The sequence below is a fragment of the Pavona decussata genome, unplaced genomic scaffold (assembly GCF_977016875.1).
Source record: "Pavona decussata unplaced genomic scaffold, jaPavDecu1.1 SCAFFOLD_223, whole genome shotgun sequence".
Lineage (NCBI taxonomy): Eukaryota > Metazoa > Cnidaria > Anthozoa > Scleractinia > Agariciidae > Pavona > Pavona decussata.
The window spans coordinates 513,944-532,398 of record NW_028145628.1 but is presented as its reverse complement, the minus strand read 5'-3'; the positions used below and the strand labels follow the sequence as shown (position 1 = coordinate 532,398).

The 18,455-nt window shown below is 38.9% G+C and overlaps 1 protein-coding gene across 1 annotated transcript; it reads right to left on the bottom strand.

The window, feature by feature from the left end:
* Positions 1 to 1,816: 1,816 nt before the first annotated feature.
* LOC146459008 (solute carrier family 25 member 3-like) lies at positions 1,817 to 17,620 on the bottom strand. Its single transcript, XM_085089748.1, has 8 exons — positions 17,381 to 17,620; positions 16,552 to 16,679; positions 13,837 to 14,016; positions 10,576 to 10,757; positions 6,945 to 7,061; positions 6,734 to 6,789; positions 4,541 to 4,651; positions 1,817 to 2,242 (listed from the first exon to the last, which is right to left on the bottom strand). Exons 1-8 carry the CDS (start codon positions 17,511 to 17,513, stop codon positions 2,070 to 2,072), a joined length of 1,080 nt encoding a protein of 359 aa, XP_084945874.1. The 5' UTR covers positions 17,514 to 17,620; the 3' UTR covers positions 1,817 to 2,069.
* Between the last annotated feature and the right edge of the window lie 835 nt (positions 17,621 to 18,455).

Below are 18,455 nucleotides of genomic sequence, written 5' to 3'. Positions count from 1 at the left end.
TCATGCGTCGGACTCCAGCTGCGAAGAGGCCAAGGAGTACACCCAAGAAACGTGGATAGGAGCGGTGAACTGTAAGAGAACCAGCAGGAGATAAAAAAAAAAAAAAATGAGATATCTTAAGATTCTAGCACGAGTATGCATACGACATTGGACTTCATGTTTCAAGCAAAGCATTAGGAAGAGACATATTTAACTCTATGTGAGCGACGAACTTGACGCAGTTGTTTTGAATGATAATAGCTATATTAGCTAAGCTTTTTCATGACTTCAAAAGGGCTATCTCATTTCCCCGCCAAAATGACACTGGCTCATGCGCGCGCACTCTGTCCCTATGTGACATCTCCAGAGCTCTTCCCTTTTGCGCATGACTGACGGTGGGAAGGTGTATGACGTAGTCAAAGCCGAGGAGCTCTGGGGTCGAGAATGTTTGTTTGAATAACTCGAAGTCGAACGCGAACTAAAATCTAAACGTCGCTAATAACAGGGTTGGAGCTGGGGATACGTAGTTGGCGTGCCAAAGAATAGTCACCAGAGGTGGTGTTCTTCTGCGGCCTTTACATGTACGAGACGATGAATGCCAGGTTCGACAAAAAAAATGTATATACTTATTATCCAACTCTGCTTTGTACTGTTCGACTAACCCGCGAAACGAGTAGAAATATAACGCAATTTCTGTAGTTAGTTAATTGTACTGTAGGGAAAAAACGGTTTGATGGTTCTTTAGGCTCTATTAATAGCCGCTGTTCGGGAAATGACCCAAGGGAGCTAGGGAAATCAAGCCTGGTAGTAAAAAACGGGGTTTTCATCGTGCGCACTCATCTTATTTCAGCTTTTTTTATAGTTTTCATTGCTACTTATCATATGAGATGTCTTGGGTTGTAGTAGTATAACTGTATATTTTCACGAGTTGTGCCGTATTTTCGCGAACCTGCTGGGCAAGGCAAAGTACAAACAAGATAGATGTAGAATGATGATTATTCTAGAAAGTGACGCAGGCATACTCGGAAAAAAGAAATCCGAGTGCTCCTATCAGGAGTCGAACCTAAGACCTTCCGATTACCAGTTCGGATGCTCTACCACTGAGCTACAGGAGACTCGTGGGAGCTAAGGCCATAAAACTAGGTTCATGGGACAAACATCCTGCATACTGCTAGGATTTGAATGTCGAACGTGTGGTATATGAAAGAAATGTGATGGAATAGTTCCAGCCTGGTGAATGAATGAGAATGATGATTATTCTAGAAAGTGAATTTTTTCCGAGTATGCCTGCGTCACTTTCTAGAATAATCATCATTCTCATTCATTCACCAGGCTGGAAATATTCCATCACATTTCTTTCAAGATAGATGTACTTTTTCAGTCCGGCAGTGACCAAGGCATTCTCGGAAAAAGAAAATTCGAGTGCTCCTATCAGGAGTCGAACCTTAGACCTTCCGTTTACTAGTTCGGATGCTCTACCACTGAGCTACAGGAGACTCGTGGGAGCTAGGCCATTAAACTAGGTTCGTATAGCGATACTTCAGACAAAACATGTGATAAGCGATTTGTTACCCAACTTAAGCTATTATAAGGAGCAAAAAGACCTTCAATTAAGGAAAAACTGAAAACAAGATGAGCGCGCACGAGTTATAAAACCAGTGTTTTACTGTACGAATTGACTGGATTGCACGTTCTTATTTACTCCTATTGCCGCCATCTCCACGTATGCTTTTTATCATAGTTTCCATCCAATTATCAATGTGTTCCCCAGGTTCCCTCCCCCTTCCAACTTTTCCCCTACCCCACCCCACCGGCCACAAAGGAATGTACACATCAAGAAGTTGTAAAAGTAGTTTTATTGTCAAATCCAGTTGACTTCGCATTATCAAAACAAGAAGATAGCTATTCAATAATTCACTGTGCAAATAACACTACCCATACAGAAAGATCGACATAAGTTGTACAGCAAATGCATAGCACGCTCGAATCCGCTGATTGTTCCATTTCATTTGTTATTAAATACATGCTTGAAATCCGGACATGTTAATTGTATTCACACAGTTTCAGTAAAGCCAGCGCATATGATTCACTCAAGCGGCTTGTTGTTGCTTCAGAAGGCGCTTCTTCTTGAGACTTTCGGGTTCCTCTGGGGGTGGGGGGCGGGGCAGACGGAAGAAGACCTTGACTGAGTCATAGATGAACCATTGCAGAGCAGTCAGGGTACCGATCATGATAATACGAGGTCCAAGACCCTTCCACAGACCTGCAAAAAACACAAACTTGTTGCTTAATTATCTCAAAAAAATGCCTGGTTACCCCCAATTTTCTTTTTGGATTCCAATAGCCCTTGCTAAGATCTGCTGTACCCGCATAGTCATAACCAGCGCAAAAATAGTATTAGTAGGCACGGTCCTTAAGTTGGCCCAAAGTAAGTCAGCAGAGAATCTATCTTTCTTGGGTATGAAAGCTTGATTTTCAAATAGTACAATCTTATCCAACATCTTGAGCAAGTTTACTCTAAGTGAAAATTGCCACCAATCGGTATAAAACGGATTTAAATTAAAATACATGCCGTATGTGCCGCCACTGAGAATGGTTAAAAATATCTGATTAATATTGCACTGAAATGGAAATATCTTTTGTTTTCTTATTCTTAAATATCTTTGACCCTTCCTTCCCAACAAAGATTCACAGAGATAGTTTTCCGCAGTTCATGACTATGAGGGAAAAGCATATCTTAGGGTTGTTGAAATCCACAAAGAAAATGATAGGTCCAAGACCCTTCAACAGACCTGCAAAGAACATCAACTTGTCAATGATGGTGTCTTTCTGATAATTACTGTAATTTCTCTATTATTTACATTGCGGCATTCAACGTAGAAAGAATGCACCCCTACTAGACCATTTCCGATATATTAAATTCCAGCTTGGCTACGAGGCTTGAGGGAATAAAAAAACGGAAATTTCATTGAGGTTCAGAGATGAATAATTTATTTCTTTTGTTTTATCCTCCCCAGCCTCATAGCCAAGCTAGAATTTTAATATATTGGAAAAGGTCTACAAGTCTATTGCATTTGGAGTCAAGATTGTATGGGACAATCAACGAGGCAATGGATCTGGCATCCCCCGCAGATTTTGCAGGGGCAGATGACATCATCGCCAACTTGGTAAAGGAGAGAGAGCCTTGGATAAGATCATCGAATGCACTCCCTAATCTTTGATTGTTACTAGTAATAAATAAATAAGTTTACTAAGGGGCCTTGACAAACTACTTCTTATTGTTATTAACAAATATTTGTCGGTGATTATAAAAAGTTTTTGATAACAAAAAAACCTAGTGTGTGAACCAAGTTATTCATAGTTAACTGGAAAAAGAAATAGTTAGCAACAAAGAATCAGCTTTTTTCCAAAAGGAAAACTACTTTAGTTGTTGATAACAAACAGTTGTTTTATTGTCAATAATTCGTGTTAACCAGTCTGCGAGACAGTTGTTGACAACTTCACCCTTTTTTCAGTGTTCAATGTTTTGACAATTCATGTGCAGAAGCAGCTAGTAACCAAAATCTTGTAGTCTCCGAATAAGCACCCGGGTGCTTGTTCGAGGAACTACCATAAAAATGCAAAAGAAAACTGTTTTGTGCTAAGTGACCTTGTGGAAATCACCAGTTTGGTCCACATCAATGAATAGTTATCTCGTCCAGCTATTGAAAGTTATGGAGCTTGTCTTAAGCTTCAAGTATTAACACAATAATAATAATAATAATAATAATAATAATAATAATAAAAAGATACATGTGACCGCTATTTTCCCAACAGTAACATACATGTATATACAACTGGCTCCTGATCGACACGCTATTCTTAGACTACATGTACGAGTTGCCTTTTATTTTTCTCTTTCCTCGGGGATAGTAGAGCGACTAAAACATGCCAGTGTCCTCAAAAACTTTGAATTGCATCACCTGGCAAGAGGCAATCTTTGTACATGCTTACACTTACAGTGCACATGCCTGATTTTGTGTAATTTGAAAACCCCAAAACGTTTTTCTTTTAACAAAACCTAACAATAATGGTCCTGATTTGTTACAAATTATCATTCCAGCATGCCAAACTGTCAATTGCTGTCTTGGTCATAGACACTGAGTTGAAATAGATTGCAACTTGAAAAATGTTAGGCCTACTTTTTCAAGTTCCTGTATTTTCGTTTCCAAAATACGCTAGAACAGATCATGGTTTGGTCTTCTTCAAAACTTCAGTTGAGTTCTTTCTCTCGATGGTATTAAAGCTGACATTTTCACCCTAAAAGTTCCAAATCTCTTTGACACTTCCCCTTCAACTAACCCTATGAAGAACAGACTACTTGAAGAGGTGCCTGGAAAAAAGCCCTACACGTGTAAGTGTCTTCTGATAAATTGCTAGATTCTCCTTCCAAATTGCCTGGTATTTGCTTGTGAAACAAAAGGAGAATTTGAGCTTACATCAAAAGTCACTTAGGGCCTTATTCTGCACACCCATTCACTTGAACATGTAGTCCACACTTTAATAATGTATGCGTACTCACCTTTCATTCCCAAATCCCGTGCAGCCTGGATAGGTGTGCTACCAACGTCGTTATTGAGCTTGGATACCACGGTATCGGCAGGATGGGAGACAATAGCACAGAACACACCAGCTGAACAACACAAATAAACAAAATAAATAAGCATCATGTTATCGGCAATGTCATGAAACATGTTAACGGGGGATTTTTCACCAGGGATATACCACCAGACTTCACCAACTGAAAGAGAGTTTTACCTTTAAAGTATCAGCCAAAATTTCACTGGAACACGAAGACTTTGGATAATACACCAACCATGTTTGCCAATAATCTGCTTGGCATTTGTCTTAGCTGTAGTCCTGTTTTTCTTCAAACTTCCCATGGGAGTAAAGTTTTGGGTTTATCAAAAGAGTTGATTCAAGGTAATTTTGCCACCGTAAAGAGATTCTAGTGCTGACATTCCAAGTTTACATGGGATCAGCACAAGGTTGGAACTTCCTCCATTTAATTTGGAGTGTATGCATCGATCTTTTACCTTTTTGGTCAGTAAACTGTGGAATGCGCTGCCTCCAATGGTTAGAGAAACCAAAGACATTGTTTCTTTTAAGCGGGCTCTTTAAGTTCAAATGACTTGAAGTGTGGAGAATTGGAAATTTTTGACGTTTGTAAATTTTGTATATAGATTAATACTAGTTAGTATTTCAGTAGTGTTTATTGATTAACTGATTAATCTTATTCTTTTACATTTGTACAGTTTTATTATTTTACATTTGTACAAATCTTATGATGTATTTTAATTCGTTGGTAGTTCTGAGGATGTGTAACATCGGCATTATCCTTTATTTAGATATCTTCCTATAGTATTTATATTGTATTTTGTTTCTTTTATATATCTCATTGTAATTGGTTTCTGAAAAACCATTATTGGATGGAATCAATGAAGTTGTATTGTATTGTATTGTATTGTATTGTATTGTACACACGTTCACGTTTTAACGAGCACTTAGGAGCTCCTTGGTGTCACGTGTATAAATAAAGTATTATTATTATTATTATTATTATTATTATTATTATTATTATTATTATTATTATTATTATTATTAAGTGTTAGCCCTTCGCCAGAGTGAATAAACAAGGAGCTAACGCTTGAAACGTCAGCACTCGAATCTCTTTATGGTGGCCAAATTACCATATCAACTCTGTTTATAAAACTAGACATTTGCTTCAACTCCCTCACCGACACAGTACAACTAACTCTCTTTCCCACTGAAGAGTCAAGGACACCTGTTTTCAGTGCTTGAGAATCACAGAAGAATTGTAACCATGGTAATTCAATTGAGGGGCTTGGTGCATAACCAGTCATGTGGAAACTAGGCATGCTTAACTCTTTCATTGCGGGCCACGTTTTCACCCCTGTGCGAACCAGACTCGTCGCAATAATCTTCATCACTTTCGTAGCGAATTCATCGCCAAAACGTCTTCCTCGTCGCCAGAATTGTTCCACACTCTCTCTAGAACATTGTTAACTGTGTACCTACTCACTGTTTGCAAGTTTCAAGCGAGAAAAGGATGAAGTAATCACACAATTCACCCAAAACCGACACGTTGGAAATCCAAGATGACAGATAATTTGCAGTTGGCAAGAAAAACAAATCTTGTTCCGTTTTTGGTCATGTATCTGTCACCAAACGTACGAGTCTTTACCAGGCCTTCATAAGTTTATTTATATTATGTACTTTGATTGTTTTTACCATCTGCAGTTGTATTCACAACAAGCACTGTAACTTACAGTGTAGGATGTACTGTGTACATCCTCATAGCATATGAGTAATCTGATACAGGACGTACTCAACACGTCCTTGTGGCAGTGAAAAGGTCAACAATATAGTACTGCAATGAATTTATTAGAAACGGAGAAAAATGCACTTCAGGTATTGTTCATATTAACAGTTAACCCTTAAATGAAAGATACTGAAATTGCAGTCAGGAATGGACACAATGTAATCTAAAATGTGCATGACTCTGACTTGTAAAAACGTTTAAAACCACATGTTTATAAAAAACTCGGCAAGACGTTTTGTCGGTTTAAAAAGTGACAAAATTAATAAGCAAACATTTATCTAACGGTTCACAGTTTGCGCATGCTACAGTTAACCCTTCATTCCAGGGAAACTATCTCTAGAAAGATCTCTGACCTGATTCCTATGTACTTACCAATGTACCCAGCAGCAAATGTGACAACAAGTTGTTCAGGTTTGGAACACTCACTCCTGACATACAAAGAAACAGACACCAATTTTCAGCCACCGAAGTAAGAATGATTGTACACAAAGGTGTAGAGTTAATTTCAATGTTCAAGGTTACACAGCAGCTGTACAGTCAGGTAACTGGGTTGCATGTAGTTGCAAAATCAATCAAGACTGACCTTGGCTTGGGCACAACATTTTTGTAAAGGAATTCAACAGTTCGCTCAAAGCAGGCAAATTTCATCATGGTATAGGGGATCTGCCTCATCCATAAAGGTGGAAGTCCCTTGTAGAATCTGATTAAGATAAAAAAATGTTAAACTTCACAGAATTTCTTACTTGAACTATCAAACAGTCAAAGGTAGACGGCCTCTTTTACTTAGCCTAACGACAATAAACTATATATGTACAGTGTTCTTACCAAGATTTTGCCTTAGGGGGTCCCAGGGCCCTCTTACCTGAAAAATAGGGGCCCTGCAGGAACATAAGGGGGTCAAAGTTAATTGCGATCTGTGACGGGCTTAGAAAAAATCTTTTGACTTTTGTTTTGACAACCACGCATTCTGGAAAATGTGGTCCTTCTTCTGAGAAACAGCTGCTTGATCTTTGGTTGTTCCATTGTTCAGTTCATTGTCATCTCCATCAGAATTCCGTTCAGCTTCTCTTCTTTCTTTGAGCCTAGGAACTTTACAACTAAAGCAAGAGTCTACCTTACGCTGCGCCAAGTTGTTTTCATCAGGCATGAAAAATTGTCCTTGATGCATGCATTTCAATGTCTTTAGCCTGCAGGCGTGAGACTCACGCATAATGCGTGAGAGTTGGCAGGTATATTGTTTTCATTTAATTGTACTTATTTCCAAGTAGAAAAAAAATGAAGTATTTGATTGTCAATCAAAAATTGCTCACTACAAGTCCATTTTGCTTGTAGCATCTGATCTGAACTTGTGTGCCAACAAAGGCACATTTATTGGGCTTTTAATGCAGCATTTCAATTTTTTTGTGGGAATCCTGCAAGGCCGCGGCCTGGTAAGAACACTTTAAATATACAAGTGTCCAATTCAGTTTACACATACATGTATGTTTGGCTGAAAATTAACCATTCATCAATTTAGTTTAAAGTCTGCAACATTTGCCTGGCAGAAAAAAATAGGCTGTGTCTGTACAGAGATTACCCTTCACCCACAACAGAAATTCAAAATTTTGTCAAAGTGCAACACAACTAGTCAACTGTCTTGTACAGGAAATTTGAATGCCAAGTGAAATAGTGAAATTATTTTTAAAGGAAGTGACAAAAATTGTATGCTGCCAATCTGGCATATATTTACATGTATACATATAATAATTTCAATGTCAGCCAAACTGCCTTGGTACTGTCCTCCTCCCCATTGGAAAAGAGGTTCAGTCATAATAAGGTTACACATTACATGTACATACAGTACCGCTCAAAAGTAAGTTACCACCCTCTCGCGAGACGCGATTCTCGTCTCGCGATACGAGATTCTCGTCTCGCGATACGAGATTCTCGTCTCGCGATACGAGACTCTCGTCTCGAGAGACGAGAAACTCGTCTCGCGAGAGGGTGAAAAAACTGTAAGTACATTTATTTAGGCTTGACTTTTCTCGCAAGAGTTTCGCGAGAATATCAAGTTGAGTGTCGGTGTTGTTGATACGGCAGGACGCCCTTGTCACGCAGCAAGCTGAATTATGGAGTTCGGTCGCAAGCTTATCGATCGTGAACCAGGTTGCAAACAAAATCGAGCTTGCTTTGTTAAGCGACTTGATCCAGGACATAATGTGTTTGTATATACACTGTACTTTGTGATTTATTACAGAGCGATTCAACGATGTAAGCGAACGACGGCTGCAAAGATAAGCGAACTGATCAATCTGTCATTGCGCATTTATTCGGAGGTGGCACGTTGGGTTATCGGAGCTAATAAATTTGCAGAACCTAATAAAGCGTCTTCGTGTAGAAGAGATTGTAAATGCTGTGTATGTTATCATATCTTTTATTCTCTCAGGGATTAAGAAAAAAAAACAAACCCACAAACACATACAGTTTACAGAGCTGGTGATGACCAGTTAGACTGTTGCGGCCTCTGTTGTACGTGCGCTAGAGATTATTTGCGTATTACATAGGCTTGAAACAAATATACGAAAACTTACATGTGATTTGCATTTAAAAAACCTATCTGTTACTTTTCAATAATGGGTTGTGGCCGAGGGTTGTGGCTAAAATGTAAGTGTCAATCGAGCGACGACTTTGCGGGTTATTGCTAATCGTTAATAGGGATAAGTTTATAACATAAACATAAAAGGCAATCAACATAACAAATCTTCGGAAAAAAAGCTTCTTTCCCCGAGGGCAAATGTTGTAATAAATATCTCCAAAGCCGCTTTGTTTTAGAAAAAATGTTCCTCGGTTGGCTTCGCTAAATCATGCGACCTGTAGCAAACTACGCTATCGATAAACAACACACCTCTCCCTTAGCCAGCGAACGCAGACGTATTTCCGTAAGCGCGGCGCGGTAACCTTTGACTACTTGGCGTTGTCGATATGCAAATTCGGTGCACGATAAACTGAAATCAATTCTGAACTAGAACTACGCATTTTACGCTAGCTCTTCAACAACGTTTCTGTTTTCGATTTTCTTTATACACAACTTTGTTTTTTCTTGGCAGAAAAAGCCTTTACAACCGCAAAGAAGTTCGATTCAATAGCGGTTTGCAAAGCACGATACATGTACATGTATGCAAATTCGAACCGCAGTGAAATTGAAAAACATTGTACATAAGTGTCAGGGTTATTATTTCAAAAAACTGTTTAATAGATACAGGCACAGAACTTGACTTTAATAAGGCTGGGATTTTTTTATGTAGGAATTGTGTGTGCGGGAAAGTTTCAATTGCAAATTGATATGTCGGCGAGCTCGCTAAAACGAAACCTTCGAAGTGACGGAAGAAATAAATCATCTCTTACACTGTGCGCGAATCGAAACCTTTGAACTGAATGAAGACAAAATTGTTTCGAATCACATAAGCTCTGATAATGCGAACTTACTTGTCGACGGAATCAACCACCGTTGGCACAGGCCGTTTTAAAAACGGCATATATACAGTGTAAATAAAAGCAACACAAGACAAGTGCGCGAGAAATTCAGTCATAAGTTCTTCTCGCGAGAAACTGGGTAATATTCCAAAATTTCCGCTTCAGTGATTCTCGCGAGACGAGACTCTCGTATCGCGAGACGAGGCTCTCGTCTCTCGATACGAGATTCTCGTCTCGCGATACGAGATTCTCGTCTCGCGAGAAACGAGACGAGACTGGTAACTTACTTTTGAGCGGTACTGTAAAATAAAATAAAACATACAATGACACACCAACACACTACACTGCAAAACAATGATTGCTTAAATACTTGCCCCAGTTCATTTAATGGACACTTAATTTGTTATGTGATTTAGTAACTCTACTCTCGAGTTGAAAGATTGAATCAATCTTTGCAAGAGGAACTGGAGAGATGGCTTCAAATTTTTACAATTATAGTACATGTAGATACATTGTTCAAAATAATTATTTAATCATTCAACAATAGAAAATCCTCATTTCTTGTCCACAAGACCAACTATTTTATCAACATCAGAAAATGATTGTATCCTAATATTTTTGCCGTTGCACCAAATAATCAGATCTGTGCTACTACCGTACATGTACAGCTGTATTTTCAACAGAAACCTAGTGAAAGTTTTGATGCACTCTCTTGAATATACAGTTTCATTTTAAAAGATCTACACGAAGCTACTACCTACCCTCGGACTCCTTCCTCTGCCCAAAGCTTGGGTACTCCCTCACGCAGGTTATTGGCCCATCCAGGCTGGGTCTGAATACGAACCTTGACTGCCTCCATTGGAGCCAGAGCAATATCTGCAAAGAATTCAGCACTAGCTGATGCAGCTAGGTACAGTGATGTTCGGAACAGGTATGTTTTTTCCTGAAAAAAAAAAAAAAAAAAAAAAAAAAAAAAAAAAAAAAAAAAGCAAAACATGAGCTGACTCTCTAAGCAATCGAAAAGTGAAAACTGCTTTCCATTATTTGAGGTCCCAAGTGAACTAATTAATTTTGACATAGAGATCAGCCAGGCGACAACCTCATTAAATTATCAACTTGAATCTTGAAAGACTCACCTATGTTCCCAAACAATGAGTCTCAAGACGTGGGGATTGAGACACGAGGGACTGTCAACTTACATTTTGGCAGCACTATAATAGTGTTACAGATCATTGCACTGCTACCCAGGTTTGATAGAAATAGGGATGGACGGTATCAATTTATAAGCACAAGACAAGACAAGACAAGAGACTGCTTGAAAACCAATGTAAGACAAATCCATTGCAAACAAACACAAGAACAACCACTACCTAATGTAGTCAGTACAACACGGAACATGGAATCGGTTGGAAACCAGCCGGCGGGACTTACACAAGGATGATTCAAATTTAATCATGATACCCAAAGAAAATGAAGACTAAACTACCAATCAATCAATCAATCAGGTCAAGACTTGAAAGTCCATGGGACCTTTTTTCCTCAAAACACTCACAATGATACAGTAATATTTATTCAGGGCTTCTGATATTATGCGATGTTGCGATTTCGCATAATTGACCTAAAATCGCAACAAATCACATAATTCATGAAAAATCGCAGAATTTATACAAAATTGCACAATTTAAGAAAAAAAGAGCAAAAATCTCGCTTAATGTTAAGTTTTCCGATAATATAAACGTTATCTCAAGGAGTTTTTCTTTCAAAAGGCGTCAAAAATCACCTGGAAGTGTTTGTTCGTTGATTATACGAACAAACAGGCGTTCTATGCTTCATTTTACATGCTGGGGACCTGGTGCTGGTTTTCAATATTAAGCGAGCGATCATTGGCACGGAATAAACAATCCTTTTATGTAAATACACCAATCACAATCATTGATATATTTTTAAGATGGAAAACTGCTCAATAGTCGCTTGCAATATGTAGTTATTTTGTTCGCAGTGGCTATTCGTACGGCACTCGTACGGCGACTTGTATTTGCTATTCGTACGGGAGTCCGAAGATTTCATAGGATTTCTCTGTAATTCCTGATTCTTGCTTATCCAAATTATTATATTTACCTTTAGAACGAATAAGCGAATCCAGTGAGTGCCCTTTCTTTGAGCCAGATAAGTTTGCGTACTCTCTGCTTACTAAGCGAACGACCCACTCGCGACACTTTAAAAATTGTTTCGCGCTATATTCACGCACACGTCACGCGATTAGAAGAGACCGTACAGCGACTGGTATTTGCTATTCATTTGGGATTCCTAAGAGTATCAGTAAAAGTTATCATTAAATTTAAGAAACGCTAACCTGGTTTTGAATGTTAAAGTTGAACACTTTCCTTAGACAATACTTGTCCAGCCGTACTTTCGTGGAACAGTTTCTGTCAAGATTCATTCGTCACCTTATTGGGAAGGAGAAAATTTAAGTTCGAAGCATCCATCCTTGAACAACTAAACGCGAGCTGTCTGACTTTCTACGAAAGGAAGAATCTAACGCTGAGAAATTCAGCCAACTGATCCTGACCGGTGGTATACTGAACTTAAGCAGTTCCGTGGACTCCCGTATTCCCAACCTGCGTGATGCTATTCGTACGGCCAGAAAGCCGCGAAATGGGAGTTAGACGTATTGGAAGAATTTACCTATTGGACACTCGCATTTCCTTACAGAAATTATGTAGAAGATAACAGAACACACCTCTCCTTCTGACACAGGTATAAATTTTCACTACAATGACTGAAACTGCGCCTACTATAGAAGGAAGAAGAATTCACGTATGAATAGCAAAAATGCGAATAATTCGTACGGGATTACCAATGTGCCGTTCAAATTCATTGAATTACCAAGTTGTCACTTACCCCCCGATCCAAGCCAGTGTATTATAACTATTTATAAGGTATAAGAAATTCTTTTCGCTCATTTTTAACCTTCAGTGTACAAATTGTAGCCAGTTGATCTGTGAAGAAGAGGTTGCGTGACATGTGCGAGTTTATGTAGCTCGGAATTTAAAGTGTCGCGAGTCAAGTGGCTCGTTTACTTAGTGAGCAGAGAGTACGCAAACTTATCTGGCTCAAAGAAAGGGCACTCACTGGATTCGCTTAATCCTTCTAAAGGTAAATATGATAATTTGGATAAGCGAGAATCAGGAATTACAGAGAAATCCTATGAAATCTTCGGACTCCCGTACGAATAGCAAATACGAGTCGCTGTACGGGTGCCGTACGAATAGCCACTGTGTATTTTGTTTTAATAGAAACAAACATCCCCATTATGGATAAGTTTGTTGTTAAAAGGCCGAGCGCTCTTCGCAGGAGAAAAAAAAGATCGCACCTTCCTGTAAATATTTTGGCGAAAGACAGGGCAAGAAAGTACTCCGAAGGAACGTTTCATGTTGACGATGGTCTGTTGGATGTTTTGCTCTTCGTGCAACATAGTGGTTGATCATCTTTGAAAGTTTGTGGTTGACAAGCACCCTGAAGCTGAGTCACACAAGCGGAACACGGAAAAAAATGCGGGTGGGAAGCAACAAACGCTGACTTGGCCAAATTAGCAATATCTGATTGTCAATAATTTGAAATGAGGCAACAAATGATTTATTTCAGCTGTTTATTCATTTCTTTGTGCTCTAATTGCTTCTTGAACAGCAAAACATGGATTGTGCTCCTCTTAGACCTAATAAAACAAGGTTAAATTAGCTAAAATGAAATCGCATAATTTGCCGCATAATAGGCCCCTCTTGCCGCATACTGAGACTTAAAAATGCCGCATAATTTCCAAATTTTTTCCGCACCCTATCAGAAGCCCTGTTTATTCTATCATAATTCATTCAAACTTAAAAGAAATGGCAAAATGGAAGAGCTTTAAATGTATGATTAGAAAATGGTATGTGGCAAGCTAACCAGAATCTACAACGTAGTGTTTTGTTCTGGGTACATGAAAGGTTATACCGTTATCAGGCTTGTATCTAAAGGACTCTTACCTCGCCAAGAAGATTGCTGTACAGGATCTTGAACACCTCATAAAATCCAAATTTGCAGAGACCCTGCATAGAGTAACCAATGAAGGTTGGTGCCCAGCCCTTGGCCAATCCACGAGCTCCATCCTCTCGCAGGGTGACTTTGAAGCCATTCACAATGTTTTTATATTTCCCAGGGTCTACCTGCAAAGTTCAATGATCCTGATTCAGGCTCCGATTGTTTTCATTTGATATCATTACCAACTAGAGCACGATTAATTAGGTTTTGGTTTGATACACTGTAGAGCAGTTTTCAATATAAGTGTTGTGAAAGTTCAACCAAGCCAAAGTAACGGTAATTGAAGGGCAGAGAGTATAACTGACCCAAATGACTTTTCAGAATTGCTTTTTGTTGTTATACAGTAGCTCAGATTTGTAGGACGTTTTGCATGAGGCCTTGAATTCCTTCAGGAAACATTGCTCTAGTGTTTTATGTTGGGCTTTGTGTTTCGTTTGCCATAAAAACCTATGATTATTGGCAAGATTTCTGTTATTATCACAATATAAAGCGCAAAGTAGCAGATAAAATATTGGAGCAACGTTTCCTGAAGTCCTTAGGCGTGTTCAGTGGCCCACCTTTTTTCTTTACTGTAAGCTAGACGTTCTCAGACTTTTTTATAAGGCTCATAGTGAAACTTACTAGATAGCTGTCAGAGACTTTGGAGGCAGCGGTGTCCCCGAACTTTAACTATCTCAGAAAGCAGGTCAGGGCTGAGAACTTTTTTAAAGATTTTAAGTTTAACTGCACATTAGACTGTTCACAGTCCCCCTACTTTTCTGTGGGATTCTCGAGACCGATACGCTTTGATGGAGCTGCCACCATCTTGGTTTGTAAAAGCAAGCACGATCTGGGGAGAGTGTCTAAACTACCGAGGGGAGGGGAGCAGAGTTGGGAAGCGGCGGGAAAAAAAGGGGAGACTGTAACAGCTTCTCACTGTCTCGTGTTCGAGGGGTGCCGAAACTTTGTTGCCTCGACTAATTGAATCAACTAAAAAATATAATCCCCAGAGATAAACACGTCAAATTGAAGGAAATACGATAGTCCTTGTTACAGTACAGTTTCTGTACCATTTCGAAACAAAGTACAGTTGCGAAATAAAATAAACTTGCGAAAGTCTTTCGAGTAAGGATAGGCATGAAAATACATTACAGTACATCAGCTATTTGCAAAGTGAATTTCAATACAAGCGGAACACATGCAGTGAAGCTAACAGCGAAACCTTCAGATACATGCTGCATTTGTAACATTTATTCTAAAATAGCAGTCAGCAATTTCGGGAAGAAAAACAAGTACATTTCCACAGAAAATTTGTTTAAGATCCCGGAAAGAGCTGGAGTTGCCAGCATTCCTCTAGCCGATCTTTTAAAAGCACATCTTGGAGTTGAAGTGGATCCACAAGATGGGAAATCTTCACGTGTTTGCAAAAGCGCTTGCGACGAAAGTCACGATTCGCAATGTTTCAAGCGCTTTGTGTGTGTTGTTTTGCCCCAGAGAATTGTTAAAAACAGTCGTCCCTACAGTTTGCCATCTACTTCAAAGCAGTCCAAAGAGACGGAAAACTGCCGTCTGCCAAACTTCCGCTGATTTTCAACCGTTCTGAACCAGTTCCGTCCACCGTATCGACCCGTACTGAGACGAATATTACACTTAAAGTTTTGTTGGAAGATGCGAGCGGCGATGAGGATGTTTGAGAACTATCAGGCCTCCTAGCCGACGAGACAAACGATTGAAATCAAAACATTCCCCACGATCTTCACAACATTACACGCCAGCCGTATCCACTTTTAGAACTGGCGGTAAAAGATACGTCAGTCTCGCCGTCAACGCTTCAGAACTGCTATTGTCTTATTGACCAATGAGGTGTTGCCGTTGCTGGAGCAACTGGCCTTTTGAACGCGAGACGGTGAGAAGCTGTTACAGTCCCTATTTTTTTGCTTCCCCTCCCTCACTATACTAACACCCACTCCCGCTCCCCTCGGTAGTTTAGACACTCTCCCCAGATCGCGCTTGCTTTCACAAACCAAGATGGTGGCAGTTCCATCGAAGCGTACCAGTCTCGAGAATCCCACAGAAAAATAGGGGGACTGTGAACCGTCTAACTGCAAATCTGCATCAACCACACGACATAAACAACAGAATTTTGTCTACTATTTAACCTACTATTAACTATTATTATACTTGAAATATTATTCTCATGTAACGTAGATTAGGTTAGTTTAGAAGTAAACACACAACCCCACAAGCTAACAGCTTTGATTATCATCGTGTTTAAATAAAGATTATGTATGTATGAGGGAATTCAAGGCCACATGGTAAAATTCCAGCGCATCTGAGCTAAAAACAACAACATGAATCTGACAAGTCATTTGGGTCAGTTATGCTCAGCTTGTCTCTTCAATTGCACAGACCAATCACAAACGATGCAAACAGTTTAAAAAGAACCAATCAGAAATTGAAGCAAATACATGAAACTGGTGTCAAGGGAAACGCATAGGAGTGACCTACAAATGGTCTTAGCTCTGCTTCTTATTGGTTGAGAAAGTGGCACAAGTACTTGTGAACCAATCAAAGAACGTTGAAAAGGAAAACCAAGGTAAATGCGAAATTACTTTAAACACTCAGTTACAAACCACTCTAACACTAAATTCAAAACAGATCTAAAATCACCACAAATTTACCTGGATTCTGCATTTGACCAGATCAAGAGGCACAACAGCTGTGTGTGTAAGACCGCAGCTCAAGATTCCTCCAAATCCACAATAAGCATAGTACTTTGCACTGCCAAATTCACAGCTGTACTGTTCACCTAAAGAGATCCATTTGAAATCGTCATATACATGTACATTGAGGAATAAGAGATAAATTTAAAGTTACGGCTGTGTTACAATCTAAACTAATCCTTGACGCTATTGTTAATAATTGTCAGCGGTCTTACGGCCGGCGGGAAACGAGGGCGTTTCATTCTACTTCATTGTTCATGGGCAAAGTCCGCACAGATTAAATCGATATCGCAAGTTTAATTTGAACGGGCAATTAAACATCAGTGCGTCACCCATACCACGCTTTTACGAAGCGGACGTAAGCTTAACTTTCACCACATTGCGTCATCGATCTTGAACAAACTCCCCGTTCGAAACGAGCAGCAGCTCATTGCTTTCCTTTTGTCTTTGTGTGTAAAACCTCACAAGTATAAGCTTATTACATTTCTTCCGACTTGATAAAAGGAATGATTCAGGCTACAATATAACGAGTTGAGAGTGGACGCTCGCGTGGATAATATTTGAGCAAATACAAGTTGATCGTAGTATTCACATGGCACTAAATCAATCGAATATCTCGGTACCTATGTAGATTTTGGTCGATCGTGTTTCAAACAAGTATCAAAGCGCTTTTTAAACCACATAAAGTAAGACAACTAGTGACTTTTAAATAAAAAATACAACTAATTTCCTAAATACAAGAGGTAAAATAATGATCGCAAAGTAAAAACGCCGGTTTCAAACCTACCTCCGTCAATATTCGGCGCCGCCATTATTCGGCTCGACCGCGGTTGTGAGGCTGGCTCGGACGAGCATTTTGCTACGCTGAATGGAGACCCAAACGGGCTGTTCTTTGATGTTTCAGAAAACCTAGAGAACATCTCTACTTTTTCTAGTGATAAACGACACAATCGGTCAATAATCTCTGTCCTTTTTGAGGTCGAACACCTCAGTCGTTTCCACGTTAAAAGGAAGCCGAGATGGAATTATGGGAAATACGTAACACTGCTAATTATAAACAAACGGCGCATTCGTTGTCGAGAAAGTCCGCAGGTAATATATCTGTGGGCTCGCAACAATTGTTTTTTTGGCCTCTCTTTTTATTTTTTTTTCCTTTTTTTAAAAAGCTATTTCTTGTCAGGAAAAAAGCAGATTTGACAAAAAAGCACTTCTACTCGAAATGTCACATAGTGAGTTTCGGATCCCCATTTATGACAGGCTGTTTATTTGTAAAAATTCCAGATCAATGTGTTGCCAAAATTATATTTCAATAGCAGAACAGAATTAAATTCGGCATTAAGAAAAACTACGATATTTCCGAGTTTTAAAACAAATGTTTGGACACACAATATCCATAATTTACCAGTTCAAGGATGTTTTACAAATCTTAATGTGGCAAATAGAGTAATAATAATAATGAATAATTATTATTGCTGTATTTACCACATTACAAAATATACAGGTGTGTAAAAAAATACATAATTCCTTGGGGGTAAGACAACATTAAAACAATGATTTGCCACCTCATTTATTTAATTAAAATGGATTCAGATATTTTGTATAACATTCTTGCACTCAGACAATGAATATGTTTTATCCAAAACATGTTTGCAGAACTCAGAAAATATGTTGTAGTGTTTGTTTGTTTCTATATATTCGACACAAGAATAAAATCGTTGTGGTTAACTCATTTAACTGAAAAAGAAATGTATTATATAATTAAAAACATTACAAAAACAGACAATGGGCTTAAATGGTTAAAAAATAAAAATTATACCGGTATAAAAATATTGTGTTCTCAGGAAAATATCCTTAAAAATTAA

Coding starts and splice junctions, on each gene's coding strand:
- LOC146459008 (XM_085089748.1), bottom strand. CDS start 17,513: ATGTTCTCTAGGTTTTCTGAAACATCAAAGAACAGCCCGTTTGGGTCT. Junction 14,017..16,551: donor TGGTCAAATGCAGAATCCAG/GTAAATTTGTGG, acceptor TGAACTTTGCAG/GTAGACCCTGGGAAATATAA. Junction 4,652..6,733: donor ATTTGCTGCTGGGTACATTG/GTAAGTACATAG, acceptor TGTGTTGTTCAG/CTGGTGTGTTCTGTGCTATT.